The sequence below is a fragment of the Hemitrygon akajei genome, chromosome 2 (assembly GCF_048418815.1).
Source record: "Hemitrygon akajei chromosome 2, sHemAka1.3, whole genome shotgun sequence".
NCBI classification, from domain to species: domain Eukaryota; kingdom Metazoa; phylum Chordata; class Chondrichthyes; order Myliobatiformes; family Dasyatidae; genus Hemitrygon; species Hemitrygon akajei.
Window position 1 is genome coordinate 109,138,558 of NC_133125.1, and position 20,024 is coordinate 109,158,581.

Genomic DNA, 20,024 nt, shown 5'->3' on the forward strand with positions numbered 1-20,024 from the left:
GTGTAAGACCTACCCTGGTTGGACCTACTGAAGTGCAAAACCTCGCGCTTGTCTGCATTAAATTCCATCTGCCATTTTTCAGCCCATTATTCCAACTGATGCAGATCCTCCTGCAATCCATGATAGCCTTCCTCACTGTCCACTACTTCTCCAATCTTGGTGTCATCCGCAAATTTGCTGATCCAGTTAACCACATTATCATCAAGATCGTTGATACAGATGACAACCAACAAAGGACCCAGTACCAATCCTTGCGGCACTCCATCAGTCACAGGCCTCCAGTCAGAGGGGCAGCCCTCTACTACTACCTTCTGGCATGTCCCACAAAGCCAGTGTCTAATCCAATTTGCTACCTCATCCTGAATGCCAAGTAACTGAATCTTCTTTCATGCAAGACCTTGTCAAGTGCCTTGCTAAAGTCCATGTGACTTCTCTGATGTTCATCCTACTAGCTTTCTTCTCCAAAGAGTTGTTGTTGTTTAAACCTCAGTAGCCATGTCGTACTTGCATCACTCCTGCCTTACTGAGCTGCTGCCCAGAAGATGAAGCTTTAGGATTTTGGCAAAAAATGGGCAGATTAGGGAAGAGATGTGATAACATTGATTATGGTTAGGAAGAAAGGTTTTTAACCCAGGCTTAGAGTCAACATCCAGGAGACTGGCTATTTCGGATATATTAATGTGTTCTGAGAATGTGATGGACTTGTTGTAAAAGGAACTCTTGGAACAAGTGACCATAATATGATGGAATTATACATGAAGTTTCAAGTTGATGTAGTTCAGTCTGAAACCAGTGGAAATAGGAAGGCGAATGGTATATTGGCCTTTTTTACATGGGTGTTTGGCTACTAGAGTAAAGGAATCTAACTGTAATTATAGATGGTCATGAAGAGTAGCTTCCATAGGTATTTCTTCTGATGAGCAATTTCTCTTCCATGTAGACGAGCTGAATATATTGGATGCAGTTACAATTCTTCTCACCCTATCTCCTGGCTTTGCTGTTTCTGTTCCTGGATAATGTTTTCCATTCCAGGATATCAGAGATGTCCTGCTTCAAAGAACAGGGTTGCTGCCCTCAGCTTCATCCATGCTCACCACATCATTCCTCCAACATAGAGTTCCTCTTGTCCTCATCTACCACCCCATGAGCATTCACATCCAATCCATCATTCTCCATAACTTCAGTCATCTTCAACGCAATCCTACCACCGAACACATCTTTACCTTCTGCCCACTTTCCGCTTTCCTCTGTGATTCCCTTGTCCATTCACTTGTCCCCACTAACTCCTACTTGGCACATATCCCCGCAAGCAATAGAGATGCTACACCTGCCCATTCCTATTCTCCCTTACCTCCCTCCTTAACTGTTTCCATGAAGCTTTGTCGAATTGAGATAGCTGCTTGATTCGGTCAAAATGTATTGGTCCCAATTAACCAGAATCCACTGCAAATAACATTTCATTACTGATCATTAGATTTTGTTTCATTTTCCTGCAGGTTTCTTATATTCTTCAAGATTGGTGGCTGTCTTATTGGTAAGAATGATTTTCTTGATTTTTATAACTACTTTTAAGCTTGTTGGAGTAATCCCTGAATCAGCGCCGGGAAGATGATTTGTGCTTTCTTATCCATTTTGAGCATGTTTTTCTGATTGTTTGAAACCTTGAAAGGTTCGTGCTTTTAAGTATGATCGTTCTCTGCTGCATACTTCATTCTGATTTCATCAGCAGGTTCTGGTTTTAGTCCTAACTGCAAATGAGATGGTCTATACATAGCGTTTGAATCTCCTATCCTGAACCACATAATATCCTGGACGTTATAATTAATATTAACATCTGTACCACGAAAGTGCCATGCAATAAACATCTCTAACAAGAGATTCTGACCACCAATTCTTGACCTTTGGTGACATTACCATTGCCACGTATACCATTATCAGTATCTGGCGGGGTGGGGGGTGGGGTAGTGAATCATTAATCAGATGGCTCCAAGCTCCAAGAACTGACAGGTGACTTAACTACTGACATCCCAAGACATTACTACTGTGTACTATAAACCCAAGTCAGAAATGCGATGGAATAATTGCCGCCTGCCTAGTGGATTGCAGCACGAAGAAGTCTCAGAAAACTGGGCTGCATCTATGACCAAGCAACCATTTAATTAGTACCCCATCAGCTACTCTAAATATTCATTCCCTACACCACTGGCACACAGCAGTTGCAGTGGGCAGCATCTAGGACGTGCTTTGCAGTTGCTGGCCCAGCCAGCTTCAATAGTACATCCCAAACCTAGAGTTATAGATGTGTTCAGCACAAAGATGATCCATTGACCCAACTCATCCATCCTTATTTATGGTAATTCCATTTGCTGGCATTAGGCCTATACCCTCCTACTCCTTCCCTATCCAAATGCCTTTTGAATGCTGTGCTTGCCTCAGCCTCCAGCACTTTCTTTGGCAGCTTATTCCATGTAATCACTTATGGGAGCCAGGATGGAGGGTGGGTTGTAGGGAGGGGGAATGATGTGGAATTAGTCAAAGACCTCAAATGCTTCTGTAAGTCCACATACACCCAGTGGCCACTTCATTAGGTACCTCCAGTATCTACCATCAGAGGCCTTCTGCTGCTGTAGCCCATCCACTTCAATCATCAATATGTTGTGGATTCAGAGATGCTCTTCTGCACATAATTGAGTTACTGTCGCCTTCCTGTCAGATTGCCCTTTGACCTCTCACCTCTCATTAACAAGGCATTTTCACCCCACAGACCTGCCCATCAACAGCTGTTTTTGTTTGTTTTTCTCACCATTCTATTTAAACTGTAGAGACTGTTGTGCTTGTAAATCCCAGGAGATCAGCAGTTTCTGTGATTCTCAAATCACCCCAAAGGCACCAGCAATCATTCCATGGTCAAAGTCACTTAGGTTACATTTCTTTCCCACTCTAAATTTTGGTCTGGACATCAACTGAACCTCTTGACTATGACTGCATGCTTTTTTGAACTTGCATTAATGTACAGCTGTACCTAATAAAGCAGCCACTGGATGGCCATTTTAATAACATGGACCTTCTGTACCTCTGTGCATGATTTTAGTCACCTTATTCTGAAAGCTGAACAGGCTAGTTACTGTAAACATTCCCACTATTACTTATCAATGTAACCTCTCTGATCAAATGAATATTTCCACCTCGGTTTATCTAGAAATGCAGCACTTCAGTTATCATGTTCATTGAGCTGCCTCATCGTTATTCCCTTGTATTCCAATCCCCATTGTAGATTTGTAAAAATATAATCACATAGAAGGTGGCTAATTAAAACATTACCATCAACAAATTCTTTTAAAAAAGACAACACATACAAAATGCTGATGGAGCACAGCAGACCAGGCAGCATCTATAGGGAGAAGCGCTGTCGACGTTTTGGGCCGAGACCCTTGGTCAGGACGAAGGGTCTCGGCCCGAAACGTCGACAGCACTTCTCCCTATAGATGCTGCCTGGCCTGCTGTGTTCCACCAGCATTTTGTGTGTGTCGTTTGAATTTCCAGCATCTGCAGATTTCCTCGTGTTTGCCTTTTAAAAAAAATTGTTGTTTGTACTGGTGAAAAGAACAAACCAAATTTATTTTTTTCACAGAGACATTATGATTTATATTAATATTCTGTTGCCCCAGTAATTTTCAAGTTTTTAAGTTCTGCAACCCTTAACATGCACCTTTGGATTCTTGACAAATGTATATTCATTCTCGAGCATTTGTCACAAATATGATAACTCACAAAATATTTGCGTATAGATTTTATGCATTTGTAGCTTACAAGACCGTAGACTAAAAATTTGAATGTTGAAGAAGTGTACTTAAGTGTACTTAACAGCATAGTGAATTCACAGCAAGACAGGACAGCATAGAAGGCACACATTAAAAATGTTACTTTTAAATCAAGTTTTGTTTTGCTACTAAAATACAACAATGTATTACTATTGTGTTTTATAGGGCTACAAACCAAAAAAATCTGAATATTACTGAGGGAGCTAGTCCAAATAACACAACCCAAGTACTGGATATTGACTTCTATTTAGGAACATATGCAGGTAAATAGAGAAGCTGGTGAGTGGGTATTCTTCTAATACTTTTTTTAAACTGGAGGTCAAACTGATGACCTGTTGCCTTACTTCCGTTCCTTCGTTTCAGCAAAGGAACATAATGGAAGTCTAAGTTCTCTTACCCACCAACTGTTCCTCTTCCCTCCTCTCCAAGAACTTTCAGGAATAAGTCTATGTTTTGTAAAATCTCAGTTATAAAACAAAATATTAAGAAAAAAAGTATGTGAAAGATGTGACTGCAGCAACCCAGTTAAAACGATAGAACTTCAATACTTGGAGAGAAAACGCAGATGCTGCTGTATTTCACATGAAAATGGCTGACATGGGTGCAGAGCTGGAGCGAGAGGCGTGCGGAAAAAACAAAGAGGAAGAACCAGAAATAGATCAGAAGGAGAGAGAGGGCACTGCGAGGAGATAAGAGTTGTCTGAAAATGGAAACCTCAGTGTTCATATTATTGGCTCGTAGACTTCCCAGGCAAAATATGAAGATTGCATTAATTTGTATTGGGGTTCACCCTAGCAGTGGGGGTGGCTGAGGATGAACAGTTCGTGTGGGAATGGGAAGCAGAGTTAAAATGGCATGCAACTGCGTGCTCGGATGGCTTTTGTGGACAGACAACAGGTGCTCTTCAAGCTGGTTGCATAAGACATAGGAACAGAATTAGGCCATTCGATCCAATGAGTATGCTCTGCCATCCCATCATGGCTGATTTATTATCCATCTCAACCCCATCCTCCTGCCTTCTCCCCGAAACCTTTGATGTCCAGTGCTTGGTCTTGCTAATGCAAGGAAGAAAATATTAGAAGATTAGAAGCACCATAAGCGGTAGATAAGGTTGAAGGAGATGTCTGTGAATCTTTGCCTCACTTAGAAGGGCTGCTTGGGTCCCTGAATAGTGGTGAGGCAGGAGGGGTAGGAACATATATTGCACTTCGTGCTGTTGTAGGAGTAAGTGTCAGGTGTTGTGTGGGGTGGGGTGTGGCAGATGAATGGTCTAAGTAGTCATAAACAGAATGGTCCTTGTAGAGGTTGGAAAGAGCTGGGAAGAGAAAGATGTGGTCAAGTCAGGATCTCATTGCAGTTGACAGAGATGACATAGGATGGTGTGCGGGATAAGGAGCCTAACAGAGTGAAGTGTGAGGATGAGGAGAACTCTGTCTGTTCTGTTGAGGAAGAGTGTTAAGCAGAGATCTAGGAAATGGAGGAAGTTCAAGAGAGGGCTCCATCAACCACAGTAAAAGGGAAGCCATGGTTCCATAAGATATAGCAGCAGAATTCAGCTATTTGGCCCATCGAGTCTGCTCTGCAATTTCATCATGGCCAATCTGTTATCCCTCTCAGTCCCCAATCTCTTGCCTTGTCGGTGTATCCTTTCATGCCCTAACTAACGAAGAATCTATCAAACTCTTCCTTAAATATACCCAAGAACATGACCTCCACAGCTGCCTGAGGCAACGAATTCCCCAGATTTACTTCTCACTGGCTAAAGAAGTTTCTCCTTATTTCTGTTCTAAAAGGACGCCCCTCTATTCTGATGCTATGTCCTCGGGTCTTGGACATCACCACCATTGGAAACATCCTATCCACACCCACTCTATCAATGGGTTTCAATGAGGTCACCCCTCATTCAGGTTGGTGCTTGATTCCAAGAGGGTGTATTTCTAGAGTGCCGATGAGAAAAGGGTTTTTAGAGCAGCTTGTGGTTGAGCACACTAGGGGATCACCTACCTATACTGGAATGAGTGTTGTGCAATGAACCAGAATTGACTAGACACCTTAAGGCAAATGGACCCTTCGGAGCAAGTGATCATAACATGATGGAATTCACCCTGAAATATGAGAAGGAGAAACTAAAATCAGATGTATCAGTATTAAACTGGAGTAATGGGAATTACAGAGGCATGAGGGAGGAGTTGGACAGAAGATTGGAAAAGAACACTGGCACTGATGATGGCAGAGCAGCAATGGCTGGAATTTCCGGAAGTAAGTTGGAAGGCACAGGATATATACATCCCTAAGTGGAAGAAGTATTCTAAATGAAAGATGACACAACCATGGCTAACAAGAAATATCAAAGCTGACATAATAGCGAATGAGAGGGCATATAATGGAGCAAAGATTAGTGAGAAGTTAGGGGATTGGGATGCTATTAAAAACCAATCAAAGCTGAAAATGTCATCAAAGAGGTAACAATTAAATATAAAAGTAAACTAACTAATAATATTAAAGGGGATACCAAAAGTTTCTTCGGATATATGAAGCATAAAAGAGAGGTGAGAGTGGATATCGGACTGCTGGAAAATGCTGCTGGAGAGGTATTAATGGGGACAAGGAAATGGCAGTCAAACTAAATAAGTGTTTTGCATCAGTCTTCACTGTGGAAGACACTTGCTGTATGTGGAAGTTTCAGGTGGGTCAGGTGGTGTGTGAAGTTACCATAACTAGAGAGAAGGTTCTTGGGAAACTGAAAGGTCTGAAGGTAGATAAGTCACCTGGACCAGATGGTGTACACCTCAGGGTTATGAAAAAGATGGCTGAAGAGATTGGCGAGGCATTAGTAATGATCTTTGAAGAACCACAAGATCCTGGAATGGTTCTGGAAGACTGGAAAATAGCAAATGCCACTCCACTCTTCAAGAAGGAAGAGAGGCAGAAGACAGGAAACTATTGGGTAGTTAGTCTGACCTCAGTGGTTGGGAAAATGTTGGAGTTGATTATTAAGGATGAGGGTACTTGGAGGCACGTGATAAAATAGGCCATAGTCAGCATGGTTTCCTTAAGGGAAAATCTTGCCTGACAAAGCTGTTTGGCATCCTTTGAAGAAATATCAAGCAGGATAGACAAAGGAGAATTGGTTGGTGTTGTGTACTTGGATTTTCAGAAGGGCTTTGACAAGGTGCCACACATGAGGCTGCTTAACAAGCAAGGAGCCCACGGTATTACAGGAAAGATTCTAGCATGGATAAAGCAGTGGCTGGTTGGCAGGAGGCAAAGAGTGGGAATAAAGAGAGCCTTTTCTGACTGGCTGCCAGTGTCTAGTGGTGTTTCACTGGGTTCTGTGTTGGGACTGATTCCTTTTAAGTTGTATGTCAGTGACTTGGATGATGGAATTGATGGCTTTGTTGCAAAGTTTGCAGTAGATATAAAGATAGGTAGCGGTGCAGGTAGTTTTGAGTAAGTAGCGAGGCTACAGAAGGACGGACAAATTAGGCGAATGAACAAAGAGATGGCAGGTGGAATACAGTGTCAGTAAGTGTATGATCATATACTTTGGTAGAAGAAATAAAAGGGCTGACTATTTTCTAAATGAACAGAAAATACTAAAAACTGACATTCAAAGGGACTTGAGTTTTTGTGCAGGAGTCACTAAAGGCTAATTTGCAGGCTGAGTCTGGTGAGGAAGGCAAATGCAATGTCAGCTTTCATTTCAAGAGGACTAGAATATAATTGCAAAGATGTAATGTTGAGACTTCACAACATCAGTCCTCACAAGGAGTATTATGAGCTGTTTCAGACCCCTTATCGTAGAAAGGATGTGCTGAAACTGGATACAGTTCAAAGGAGGTGCATGGAAATGATTCCAGGATTAAACGGCTTGTCATAAGAAGAGTGATGCCTCTGGGGTTGTATTCATTGGAATTCAGAGGAATGAGGGGTAACCTCATTGAAACCTATCAAATGATGAAAGGGCATGATACTGTAGATGTGGAGAGGATGTTTCCTAGGGTGAGAGAGTCTAAGACCAGAGGACACAGCCTCAGAATAGAGGGGTGTTCTTTTAGAATGGAGATGAGGAGGAATTTCTTTAGCCAGAGAGTGGTGAATGTGTGGAACTTTTTGCTACAGGCAGCTGTGGAGGCCAAGTATTTATGTATATTTCAGACAGAGGTTGATAGATTCTTGATTGATCAGGACATGAAAGGATACGTGGAGAAGGCAGGAGATTGGGGCTGAGAGGAATATTGGATCAGCCATGATGAAATAGCAGAGCGGACTCTGGTGAATTGGCCTGATTCTGCTCCTATATGTTATGATCTTATGGTTTTAAAACGGCATGCTTCTCCACTTATCAGCAAACTTGGCCACAAAACTATCAATTCCATCATCCAAGTCATTGATATACAACATAAAAAGAAGTGGTCCCAACACAGTCCCCTGTGGAACACCACTAGTAACCAGCATTCAACCAGAGAGGGCTCGGTTTATTCCCACTCTTTGCCTCCTGCAAATCAGCCAATGCTTTATCCATTGCTGGTATCTTTCCTGTAATACCATGGACCCCTTGTTTAAAGTGGTACCTTGTCAGAGGTCTTCAGAAAATACAAGTGCACACCACCAACTGATTTCCCCATTGTCTGTCCTGTGTGTTATTTCTTCAAAGAATTTCAACAGACTTTTCAGGCAAGATTTTCCCTTAAGGAAACCATGTTGACTAAGGCTTATTTTATCATATGCTTCCATGTGCGCTGAAACCACATCCTTAAAGATCGACTCTCTCATCTTCCCAACTACTGAGGTCAGACTAACTGGCCTGTAATTTCCTTTCTTCTGCATCTCTCCCTTCTTGAATGTTTCCTTCAGAATCATACCAGAATCAATTGATTCTTGAAATATCATTACAAATGCCTCCACAGTCTCTTTAGGCAATTCTTTCAGAACCATCTAGTCCAGGTGATTTGTCTACCTTAAGACATTTCAGTGTCCCAAGAACCTTCTCCCTAGTAATGATAACTTCTCACACTTCTGCCCTCGAGCTTCTGGCATACTGCTGGTGTGTTCCACAGTGAAGACTGATGCAAAATACTTACTCAGTTCCTCTGCCATTTCCTTGCACCTTCCCATTACTACCTCTTCAGCATCATTTTTCTGCAGCCTGATATCCGCTGTTGCCTCTCTTTTACACATTATGTATCAGAAGAAACTTTTGATATTCTCTTTAATATCATTGGATAGCTTAGCTTTGTATTCCATCTTTTCCTTCTTTGTGACTTTTTTAGTTGCCTTCTGTTGGTTGTTAAAAGCTTCCTTATTCTCTAACTTCTCAACAAGTTTTGCTCTGTTATATGTCCTCTCTTTGACTTTGGCTTTCTGAAAAAGGTGGACATTTCAGATGTCATGGAAAGCATGGCCTCATCTGAAGAGGAGATACAGCAGAGGTAGAAAACCTGGGAGAATGTGATGGCACCCTTACAAGAGAAGGGGTGGGAAGAGGTGTTTAGGAAACTGTGGGAGTCAGGGAGTTTGTACTAATTATTATTTGATAAGTTTGACCCCTGAAATGCAGACAGAGAAATCCAGAAAAGGATGAAAAATGTCATAAATGGTCCAAGCAAACTGTAACAGGGGTAGAAGTTAGTAGCGAAGGTGAATTCTGCACGAGTACAGGTAGCAGGGCCTATAGAATCAGCAATGAAATTTTTGCGAGAATTGGGAGGTCATATGAGAGGAGGTTTGGAATAAGAATTTCCATATGCCCAAGTGAAAATTAGGCATAGCTGAGGCTTATTTGTGTGCCCATGGCTATACTTTTGATTTATAGGGAGTGAGAAGAATCAAACGGGAAGTTTTTCAGGGTAAGAACAAGTTCCGTTAGGTGGTTGATGCTGTTGGTAAAGGGGATCTGGTTGGATCTTTGTCACAGAAAGAAATGAAGGGCTTGAAGACCTTCCTGAGGTGGGATGAAGATGCATGAAGACATATATAGTGAAGATGAAGTAGTGGGACGCAGGGAATCAGAAGTTGTCAGAACGGTGGAGGCATGTAAGGTATCCCAGATGTAGGTGGGAAGTGTCTGGACAAGGCAAAATAGGAGTCAATATATGAATAAATAGGTTCAGTGGGGAGAGAGCAATCAGCCCCCACCCCACCTCACTCACAAACTTTTGGCCTCCTCCCCTCATCCACCCCTCCCTAACCTCTCTGCAACACCAGGAAGTGCATCACTTGTTCTGGCATCTCCTCCGTCACCACATCTAGGGACCTCAGCAGTCCTGCTAGCAAGAGCAATGATTCATGTGCACTTCCTGCCTACTTCATTTGGTGGTGTCCTCTACGTCAGCGAGACCAACCACAGACTAGGCGACTGGTTTGCAAAGCAGCTGTGCTTTGTTCCCAGAGTCATCCTGAACTCTCAGTTGATTTTGATTTCAACTTATCTTTCCATTGCCTGACAAACCTGGATATGAACACAGAATTTTCCTATTTCATTTAACCTTTCTGCTTCTGTGTTCTCATTGCCTCTTCCTCCCCTTATCCTCTTCCTCCCCTTATCCTCTTCCTCCCCTTCTCCTCTTCCCCCTTCTCCTCTTCCCCCTTCTCCTCTTTACCCCCTTCTCCTCTTTACCCCCTTCTCCTCTTTACCCCCTTCTCCTCTTCCCCCCTTCTCCTCTTACCCCCCTCCCTCTTCCCCCCTCCCCCACCGGCCTTCTCTGCCACTTGTTATTTACTTTCCCACACTCCCCCACACCTGCTCTGGTCCCTAGCCCCTTCCTAGTTTTATCCATCAACTACTTAAGCATTTCATTCACTGGATACCCCTCCCAGGTTGCTTCATCTACTATTTGTCTCTCCCTCTAAGGCTTCTCATTATTACGTTCCATACCTGAGATTCTGCTACTTGTAGCCTTTGTGTACCCTCTTACCAACTTTATTCTTCCTCCACCTTCACCCTCCCTCAGCACCTTCACGGCTTCTACCTAGCACCCATCCACCTCTGTAGCCAACTCCACATCCTTCATTCCACCTGTCCATTGATCTCACCCCTCTTCAATCCACCTATCATCTACTAATCCCTATCTCACTCCTCCTCCTCTCCTCTTTATGCAGGCTGTCTTTCCAAAAGTCCTGATGCGTGTCCTCAGAAGTGCTGACAGTTCCTTCTGCCGCTCCCTCCCCCCGCTCCCCACCATTGATTCTGCTCAATGCATTGAATTCCTCAGCAGTTTGTTCCTGTCAGGCCGAGAAGGCAATGAAATTATGCCTTCTGAATCAGAAACAGGTTCTGTGGGCAGTTTCTCAACATTTGTGGTTTAAGGTCTTCCTTTAAACTCCACAAAAAGCCCAGTGACAGAGTGCATCGTCATCTGGTGTCAGTGAGCTTCACTAAAGTTCATCTTTTCTGACCTCATTCAGGTGTCCTAAACATTTACACTGTTGTACAGGTAAAAGTCTGCCAATCAAATGGAATTGATACTTTTAGTACTAAGTTCTGGCCCATAGGAGGGCAGTCCTGTGAAGCCTACAAAAATCTGAACCCAAGGTCAAGTTTTGGAAAATAATGTTTCAGAAAACTACAGATTTGTAATATAGTTTCTTGTTTGCTGTAAATACTAATAAAATAAATACTAATACTAATACTATTACTAATACTATTAGTATTACTAAATAAATAGTAATACTATTACTTTAGAATCAATTAATGAGCTCAACTGAAGATTTTTTTTACTTCCTCATCTCAGGTTTAACAATATCTGTGCTACTCTTTGGAGTAGTCAGAAGTTTGCTAATTTTCAAAGTATTGGTTAATGCATCGCAGGACTTGCACAACAAAATGTTTACATCCATCATAAAAGCTCCGGTTTTATTCTTCGACAAAAATCCAATAGGTAAGGTTTAAGTTTATGTTATTTGTCATCATACTGTCTCCAACATTTTTAGACCAGCATGGCAGAAAAAAAACTGTGATTTTGTTTGTCATTATGTTCAGCAACCACAAGGGGATGGTGTTCTCTATGTTTAGTAGATGTTGCAAAATAATACTGCTGTTTGTATGATTGAATATATTGCTATGCATGCCAGTTACTTAAGCTTTAGATAAGGCTTAGCCTGGTCAATGGTAATTATTAGTGACTTAAGTGTTAAAAAAAATTATGGTGGACAGTCCTTTTGAAGAATTAAGGTCTTCTATAGCATTCAGAGGAGAAAATAAAGCTTAAATTTTGCTTTCTGAAAACCTGATTTTATGGTCTTTGAAATGATAATTAATGTGGATGCATAAAGCCAAGTTAACATGTTAACAAGAATTCTTATCTGCTACTATTAGGTGTGTCAAGATGAAATTATTTAGAATGTAACTTAGCTATTTTGTCTTTTTAAACTCCTAAATCTTTTGCTTCTCATCCATAAGAATCAGGTTTGTTATCACTGACATGACATGAAATTTGTTGGTTTGTGGCAGCAGTTCAGCGCAAAGACATAACATTTCTAAAAATTACTGAAGTCAACATAATGCCAAAAATAGAAGTGGTTTTCATGTACCATTCAGAAATTTTGTGGTGGAGTGGCAGAAGATGTTTCTGAATTGTTGACTATGGGTCTTTAGATCCCTGGACATTCAGGCACTCAATATGAGCATAATCAAGGTAATGACTGGTGACTTCAGGAAGGGGAAGCCAGGGGAACACACACTAGTCCTCATTGAGTGTGTCAGCGGTGGAAAGGCTGAGCAGTTTCAAGTTCCTCAGCATCAAAATCTCTGAGGATCTGTTCTGGGTCCACCATGTTGATGCAACAGTGATGAAGGCATGCCAGTGGCTATACCTCATTAGCAGCTTGAAGAGATTTAGTAAGTTACCAAAGACTAGCGAGTCTCTACTAAGTACCGTGGAGAGCATTCTAACTGCTTGCATCACCATTTGGTGTGGAGCCCCCATGCACAGGATCATGGGAAGCTTCAGAGGGCTGTAGGGTCAACCAGCTCCATCGCAGGCGCAACAAACCCCACCATCAAGGACATTTTCCAAAGGCAATGGCTCAAGAAGGTGGTATCCATCATTATTGACCCTCACCAGCCAGAACGTACTCTTTTCTCATTACCACCATCAGGGAGCAGTTACAGGAGCCTGAAGATCCACAATCAATGTTCTAGGAACAGTTTTTTCCCCTCCACCATCAGATTTCTGAGAGTATAGGAGCCTGGAGATCCACACTCAATGTTCTAGGAACAGTTTTTTCCCCACCGCCATCAGATTTCTGAGAGTATGGGAGCCTGGAGATCCACACTCAATGTTCTAGGAACAGCTTCTATCATCAGATTTCTGAGAGTATAGGAGCCTAGAGATCCATACTCAATGTTCTAGGAACAGTTTTTTCCCCTCCGCCATCAGATTTCTGAGAGTATAGGAGCCTGGAGATCCACACTCAATGTTCTAGGAACTGCTTCTATCATCAGATTTCTGAGAGTATAGGAGCCTGGAGATCCACACTCAATGTTTTAGGAACAGCTTCTATCATCAGATTTCTGAGAGTATAGGAGCCTGGAGATCCACACTCAATGTTTTAGGAACAGCTTCTATCATCAGATTTCTGAGGAGTTCATGAACACTACGTCACAATTCCTCTAAGCACTATCTATCTATCTATCTATCTATCTATCTATTTATTTATTTATTTATTTATTTTTATTGCAACTTAGTAATTTGTTATTCATGCACTGTACTGCAGCAACAAAAGCAATAAATATCATGATATTTGTCAGTGATAATAATTCTGATTCTGATTCCCTATGGTAGTAATAAGAAGAGGGCACATCCTCGATGTTGAAGGGTCCTTAATGATGTTTGCTGCCTCAGTGGTGGTTTGATTGTGCCCTCGGTGGAGCTGGCTGAGTCTACAACGCTCTGCAGACTTTTGTGATTCTGTTGATTGGAGCCACTATATCAGGCTGTGATTCAATGAGCCAGAATGCTCCCCATCACACATCTGTAGAAATCTGTAACATGACAATACCAGATCAGAAAAGGTTCATGAGGGAGGAGCTGTCGTTCAAGCAGTGCAATCTTAAAAGCTAAGACGGACTCCATGATTGCTTGACTAGATAAACATCTGATTAATAAAATCAGTTAAAAATTGCTGGGCTCAATAACGTTGATGTGAATTACAACTGCATGGAAACCAAGTGGGCTGCATGGAGTTCCCAGCGGTATCCTCATATCCTGCACAGACCAGCTCATGGGAGTATTTGCTGGCAATTTTTACCTCTGCCGACACGAATCTGAGGACTCCTCACACCTTAGTCATTCTCTTATCATTGGGCAGGGGATACAAAAGCTTGAGAACCCAGACCAGCAGTCTTAAGAATAGCTTCTATCCTGCTGTACTAAGACTCCTGAACTGACCTCCTTACACAGTAAATTCTTGACCTCTCAGTCTACCACATCATGGCTCTTGCATTTTGTCTACTTGCATTGCATTTTCTTTGCAACTGCACCTGTATATTCTGTGTTCTTTCCTTTTGTGTCACCTAGTTGTTCATGGGTTCATGGTTGATGAAAACAGGCATCCTATATACATTCTCGGTACTGTTGCTTTCAGGGATTTATGGTGCTTGTACCCTAAGGTCCCTCTATTCAACAGCCTCGGTCTCTATTGTTTATGATATTATCAGGCTTAAATTCCAACTGCCATAACACTCCACAACTTTCCAGATCTTCTACACCATGTTGTCACCTTAAACAACACTACTTACTACCTACATTAGCAATTTTGTGCCAACTACAAATCTGTGAAATTTATAACCCACTTCACAAAAGAGGAGCTGATATTGATGTTAAAATATGGAGTTAAATATTGAATGGGATAAGCATAGTGAGAAAGAAGTATTTAAAGTGTTTATCACCTGAAAATGGATAATTCACAAAATCTGGAAGAAATATAGTGTAAACTTCAAGAGGAAACAAGGACAGAGATTTTGGTGGCTCATGCTGTACAATTTTAGTACTTCCTAGTTACAGGGTGGTACCAGCAGATTCGAGTAACTTTAACTTCAAACAGTTCATAGGGTAATGGAGTTGTACAGCACAGAAATGGGCCTTTCAACCACACTCATGCATTCTCCTTTCCTATCCAACTACCTGTCCAAATGCCTTTAAAAGCTGTAATTGTATCTGCTTCAAACATTTCTTCTGACACTACCTCCCGTAAAACCACCACCCTTTTCCCCCACAGATCTTTAAATTTCTCCCCTCTCACTTCAAACCTATACCCTTTAGCTTTGGATTCTTCAACCCTAAGAAAAGAAGATTCTGTCTATATCCCTCATAATTTTATACACCTGAATAAAGTTACTTGTCAGCCTTCTACATTGTAAGAGAATGTATCCAGACTATCAAATCTTTGTTAATGCAACATATCTCAGTGATAGTAATCCTGAATCTGGTTCTGATTTATGGATGATATGAAGAGAATTATTGAGAGAAAGAGGTCTGAAAGTGAAAAAAAGGAAAATGCTTCCAGTCTTCCACTGAAGCAAATTTGGACCAACAAATTTGCAGAATAAACCAAGATTGAGGACATACTGGACTGTGAGGAAGGCTGCCAAAGCTTGCAGTAGGATCTCGATGGGCTGATAAATGACAGATAGAATATAATGCAGACAGGAGTGAGGTGTTCCACTTTGCAGTACAGATCCATAATCCCTCGAAAGTGACATCACTGTTAGATAGGGTTGTAGAGAGAGCTTTTAGCACATTGGCCTTCATTAATCAAAGTATTGAATACAGGGGTTGAGACATGATGTTGAATTTGTATAAGACATTGGTGAGGCCTAATTTGGAGTATTGTGTGCCGTTTTGGTCACCTAGGTACAGGAAAGATGTCAATAAGATTGAGAGTGTAGGGTGAAAGTTTACAAGGATGTTCCTGGACTTGAGGACATGAGTTATAGGGAAAGGTTGAATGGTTTATGGTTATTCCTTGGAATGTGGAAGAATGAGGGGAGAATTGATTAGGGTATACAAAATTATGAAGGGTATAAATAGGGTTAATGCAAACAGACAATTTTTACTGAGGTTGGATGAGACTAGAGCTAGAAATCATTTGTTAAGAATGAGGGGTGAAAAGGTTAGGGGAAACTTCTTTACTCAGAGGGTGGTGAGAATGTGGCACAACCTGCCAGAGGAAGAGGTTTGATTTCATGGTTAAGAGAAGTTTGGATAACTACATGGATGAGAGGGCTATGGAAGGCTGTGGTCCAGGTGCAAGTTGATGGGAGTAAGCAGAATAATGGTTTCGCATGGATTAGATGGACCAAAGAGCCTGTTTCTGAGTTATAGTGCTCTATGGCTCCATGAAACCTTGATAGAGTGTTCCAGAAGAAAAAGTTAACAACAGATAGACAGACAGACATACTTTATTGATCCTGAGGGGAATTGGGTTTCGTTACAGTCGCACCAACCAAGAATAATGTAGAAATATAACAATATAAAACCATAAATAATTAAATAAAAATAAGTAAATTATGCCAAATGGAAATTAGTCCAGGACCAGCCTATTGGCTCAGAGTGTCTGACACTCCGAGGGAGGAGTTGTAAAGTTTGATGGCCACAGACAGGAATGATTTCCTATGATGCTTAGTGTTGCATCTCGGTGGAATGAGTCTCTGGCTGAATGTACTCCTGTGCCTAAACAGTACATTATGGAGTGGATGGGAGACATTGTCCAAGATGGCATACAACTTGGACAGCATCCTCTTTTCAGACACCAGCGTCAGAGAGTCCAGTTCCAACACCACAACATCACTGGCCTTACGAATGAGTTTGTTGATTCTGTTGGTGCCTGCTGCCCCAGCACACAACAGCAAACATGATAGCACTGGCCGCCACAGACTCGTAGAACATCCTCAGCATTGTCCGGCAGATGTTAAAGGACCTCAGTCTCTTCAAGAAGTAGAGATGGCTCTGACCCTTCTTGTAGACAGCCTCAGTGTTCTTTGACCAGTCCAGTCGATTGTCAATTTGTATCCCCAGGTATTTGTAATCCTCCACCATATCCACGCTGACCCCTTGGATGGAAACAGGGATCACCGGTGCCTTATCCCTCCTCAGGTCCACCACCAGCTCCTTAGTCTTTTTCACATTAAGCTGCAGATGATTCTGCTGGCACAATGTGACAAAGTTTCCCACCGTAGCCCAGTACTCAGCCTCATCTCCCTTGCTGATGCATCCAACTATGGCAGAGTCATCAGAAAACTTCTGAATATGGCAAGACTCTGTGCAGTAGTTGAAGTCCGAGGTGTAGATGGTGAAGAGAAAGGGAGACAGGACAGTCCCCTGTGGAGCCCCAGTGCTGCTGACCACTCTGTCTGACACACAGTGTTGCAAGCACACGTACTGTGGTCTGCCAGTCAGGTAATCAATAATCCATGACACCAGGGAAGCATCCACCTGCATCACTGTCAGCTTCTCACCCAGCAGAGCAGGGCGGATGGTGCTGAACGCACTGGAGAAGTCAAAAAACATGACCCTCACAGTGCTCGCCAGCTTGTCCAGGTGGGCGTAGACACATTTCAGCAGATAGACGATGGCATCCTCAACTCCTAGTCGGGGCTGTTAGGTGAACTGGAGGGGGTCGAAGTGTGGCCTAACCATAGGCTGGAGCTTCTCTAGAACAAGTCTCTCCAGGGTCTTCATGATGTGGGAGGTCAATGCCACCGGTCTGTAGTCATTGGAGCCAATGGGGCGCGGCGTCTTCGGTACAGGAACTAGGCAGGACATCTTCCACAGCACAGGAACCCTCTGGAGACTCAGGCTCAGGTTGAAGACATGGTGAAGTACTCCACATAGCTGGGGGGCACAGGCTTTGACCACCCTGGGGCTGACACCATCCGGGCCTGCAGCCTAGCTTGGCTGGAGACGTTTCAGCTGTCTTCTCACCTGTTCAGCTGTGAAGCCCACCGTGGTGGTTTCAGGTGGGGGAGGGGTGTAGCCATGAGAGCAGGGTGGGGGGCTGTGAGGAGGGGTAGGAGGGGAGAGTGGAATATGTGTTGGTTGGGGGCCGACAACAGATGAATCATGTGAGGGATGGACAGGGGCCACAGTGTCAAATCTGTTGAAGAACAGGTTAAGTTCGTTGGCCCTGTCCACACTGCCTTCAGACAGACAGACAGACTGACAGGCATACTTTATTGATCCTGAGGGAAATTGGGTTTCATTACAGCTGCACCAAGAATAGTGAAGAAGTATAGCAATATAAAACCATAAATAATTAAATAATAATGTTAATCATGCCAAGTGGAAATTAGTCCCGAACCAGCCTATTGACTCAGGGTGTCTGACACTCCGAGGGAGGAGTTGTAAAGTTTGATGGCCACAGGCAGGAATGACTTCCTATGATGCTCAGTGTTGAATCTTGGTGGAATGAGTCTCTGGCTGAATGTACTCCTGTGCCTAATCAGTACATTATGGAGTGGATGGGAGTCATTGTCCAAGATGGCATGCAACTTGGACAGCATCCTCTTTTTCAGACACCACTGTCAGAGAGTTCAGTTCCACCCCCACATCACTGGCCTTACGAATGAGTTTGTTGATTCTGTTGGTGTCTGCTACCCTCAGCCTGCTGCCCCAGCACACAACAGCAAACATGATAGCACTGGCCACCACAGACTCATAGAACATCCTCAACATCGTCCAGCAGATGTTAAAGGACCTCAGTCTCCTCAGGAAATAGAGATGGCTCTGCCCCTTCTTGTAGACAGCCTCAGTGTTCTTTGACCAGTCCAATTAATTGTCAATTCGTATTGACAATGTCAGCTCCTCTGTTGCTAGTTTGCCAGAACCCAGTGATGGTCCTCATCCCACTCCAGACCTCTCTCATGTTGTTCTGCTGGTGTTTCCACTCAAGCTTCCTCCTATACCTGTCTTTAGCCTCCCTGATCTTAGCTTTCAGGTCCCTCTGTATTGTCCTCAGCTCCTCCCTATTTCTATCTCTAAACGCCCTCTTTTTAGCATTCAGGATGTCCTTATTTTCCTTTGTTACCCATGGCCTGTTATTTGAATAACAAAGGACAGTTCTTGCCGGAACATTGCAGTCCACACAGAAGTTGATGTAACCAATGATGCACTCTGTGAGCCCATCAATATCCTCTCCATGTGGCTCACAGAGGGCCTGCCAGTCTGTCACCTCAAAACAACCCTGGAGTGCCTCTTAAGGCTCCCCCGACCATTTCCTCACTGTCCTCGAGGTTGCAGGTTTACTCTTCACCAGAGGCATGTAGCAGGGTTTGAGATGCACCAGGTTGTGATCTGACCTTCCCAGTGGGGGGAGGGGAGAGGAGCTGTTTGCATCCTTAACATTAGCATACATCAAGTCCAGGGTCCTCTCCCCTCTGGTGAACTTTGCTCCAACATGTTGTTACTTAATTCAATAAGAAATAAAATCAAATGATTTTGATTTAATCTAGGGTGGCACAGTGATACATGTAGTGTAGTTGCTGCCTCAGTGCTTTAGCGACTGGGTTGAATCCTCACCTCTGGTACAGTCAGTGTGGAGTTTGCTCATTATCCATGTGACCAAGCAAGCTTCCTGTGGATGCTCTAGATTTCGTCTACATTTAAAAATTGTTGGCTGGTAGATTAATTGTCTACTGTAAACTGCCCTGAGTGTTTAGATGAGCAATAGATTTTTGAGAGAGTGTTGCTGGAAACATATGGTAGGTAAAATGTGTTGGGGTAGGATTAGTTTAAAAATGGGTGGACAATGGTCAGTGCAGAGTCGGTGGGCCAGAAGACTGATTTCCATGCTTTATCTCTTCATGAGTTACTCTGACCCGTTTGTAATCTGCAAACCACTATATTAAACAAGAGGTTTTGAAACTGTCTACCTGTTGCTTTCCCATTCCTTCAATAAATTTTTGAAAAATTAAGGCAGATAACTGAAATTATGGAGAGCGTGCAAGGGAGTCAGCCGTATTCAAACTCGGGACCTCTCGCCCCAAAGTCCAGCGCTGATGCCACTACGCCACCAGCCAGCAACTCAACCTTGTAAAAAAAAAAACCGGAGAGGGATGGGCTCCGCCAGGTTTCAGATGCCCAAGACACGCTGTACGATGAGCTATCACCAGAAAGATCGGCAAGCAAAAAGCTTGTCATGACGGCACCCCGACGACTCAACCAGGAGTTAAGGGCGCACAAGCACACACACAACTGAAATTAG

The 20,024-nt window shown here is 42.9% G+C and overlaps 1 protein-coding gene across 3 annotated transcripts in view; it reads left to right on the plus strand.

The window, feature by feature from the left end:
• The window catches only part of abcc4 (ATP binding cassette subfamily C member 4 (PEL blood group)), a 274,021-nt gene that overhangs the window by 148,618 nt on the left and 105,379 nt on the right, over positions 1 to 20,024 (plus strand). For all 3 annotated transcript variants that reach the window (XM_073027133.1, XM_073027141.1, XM_073027152.1), the window contains 3 exons: positions 1,497 to 1,534; positions 3,987 to 4,084; positions 11,555 to 11,701. In XM_073027133.1, the coding sequence (XP_072883234.1) occupies positions 1,497 to 1,534; positions 3,987 to 4,084; positions 11,555 to 11,701 (283 nt within the window). The remainder of the gene's footprint in view (positions 1 to 1,496; positions 1,535 to 3,986; positions 4,085 to 11,554; positions 11,702 to 20,024) is intronic.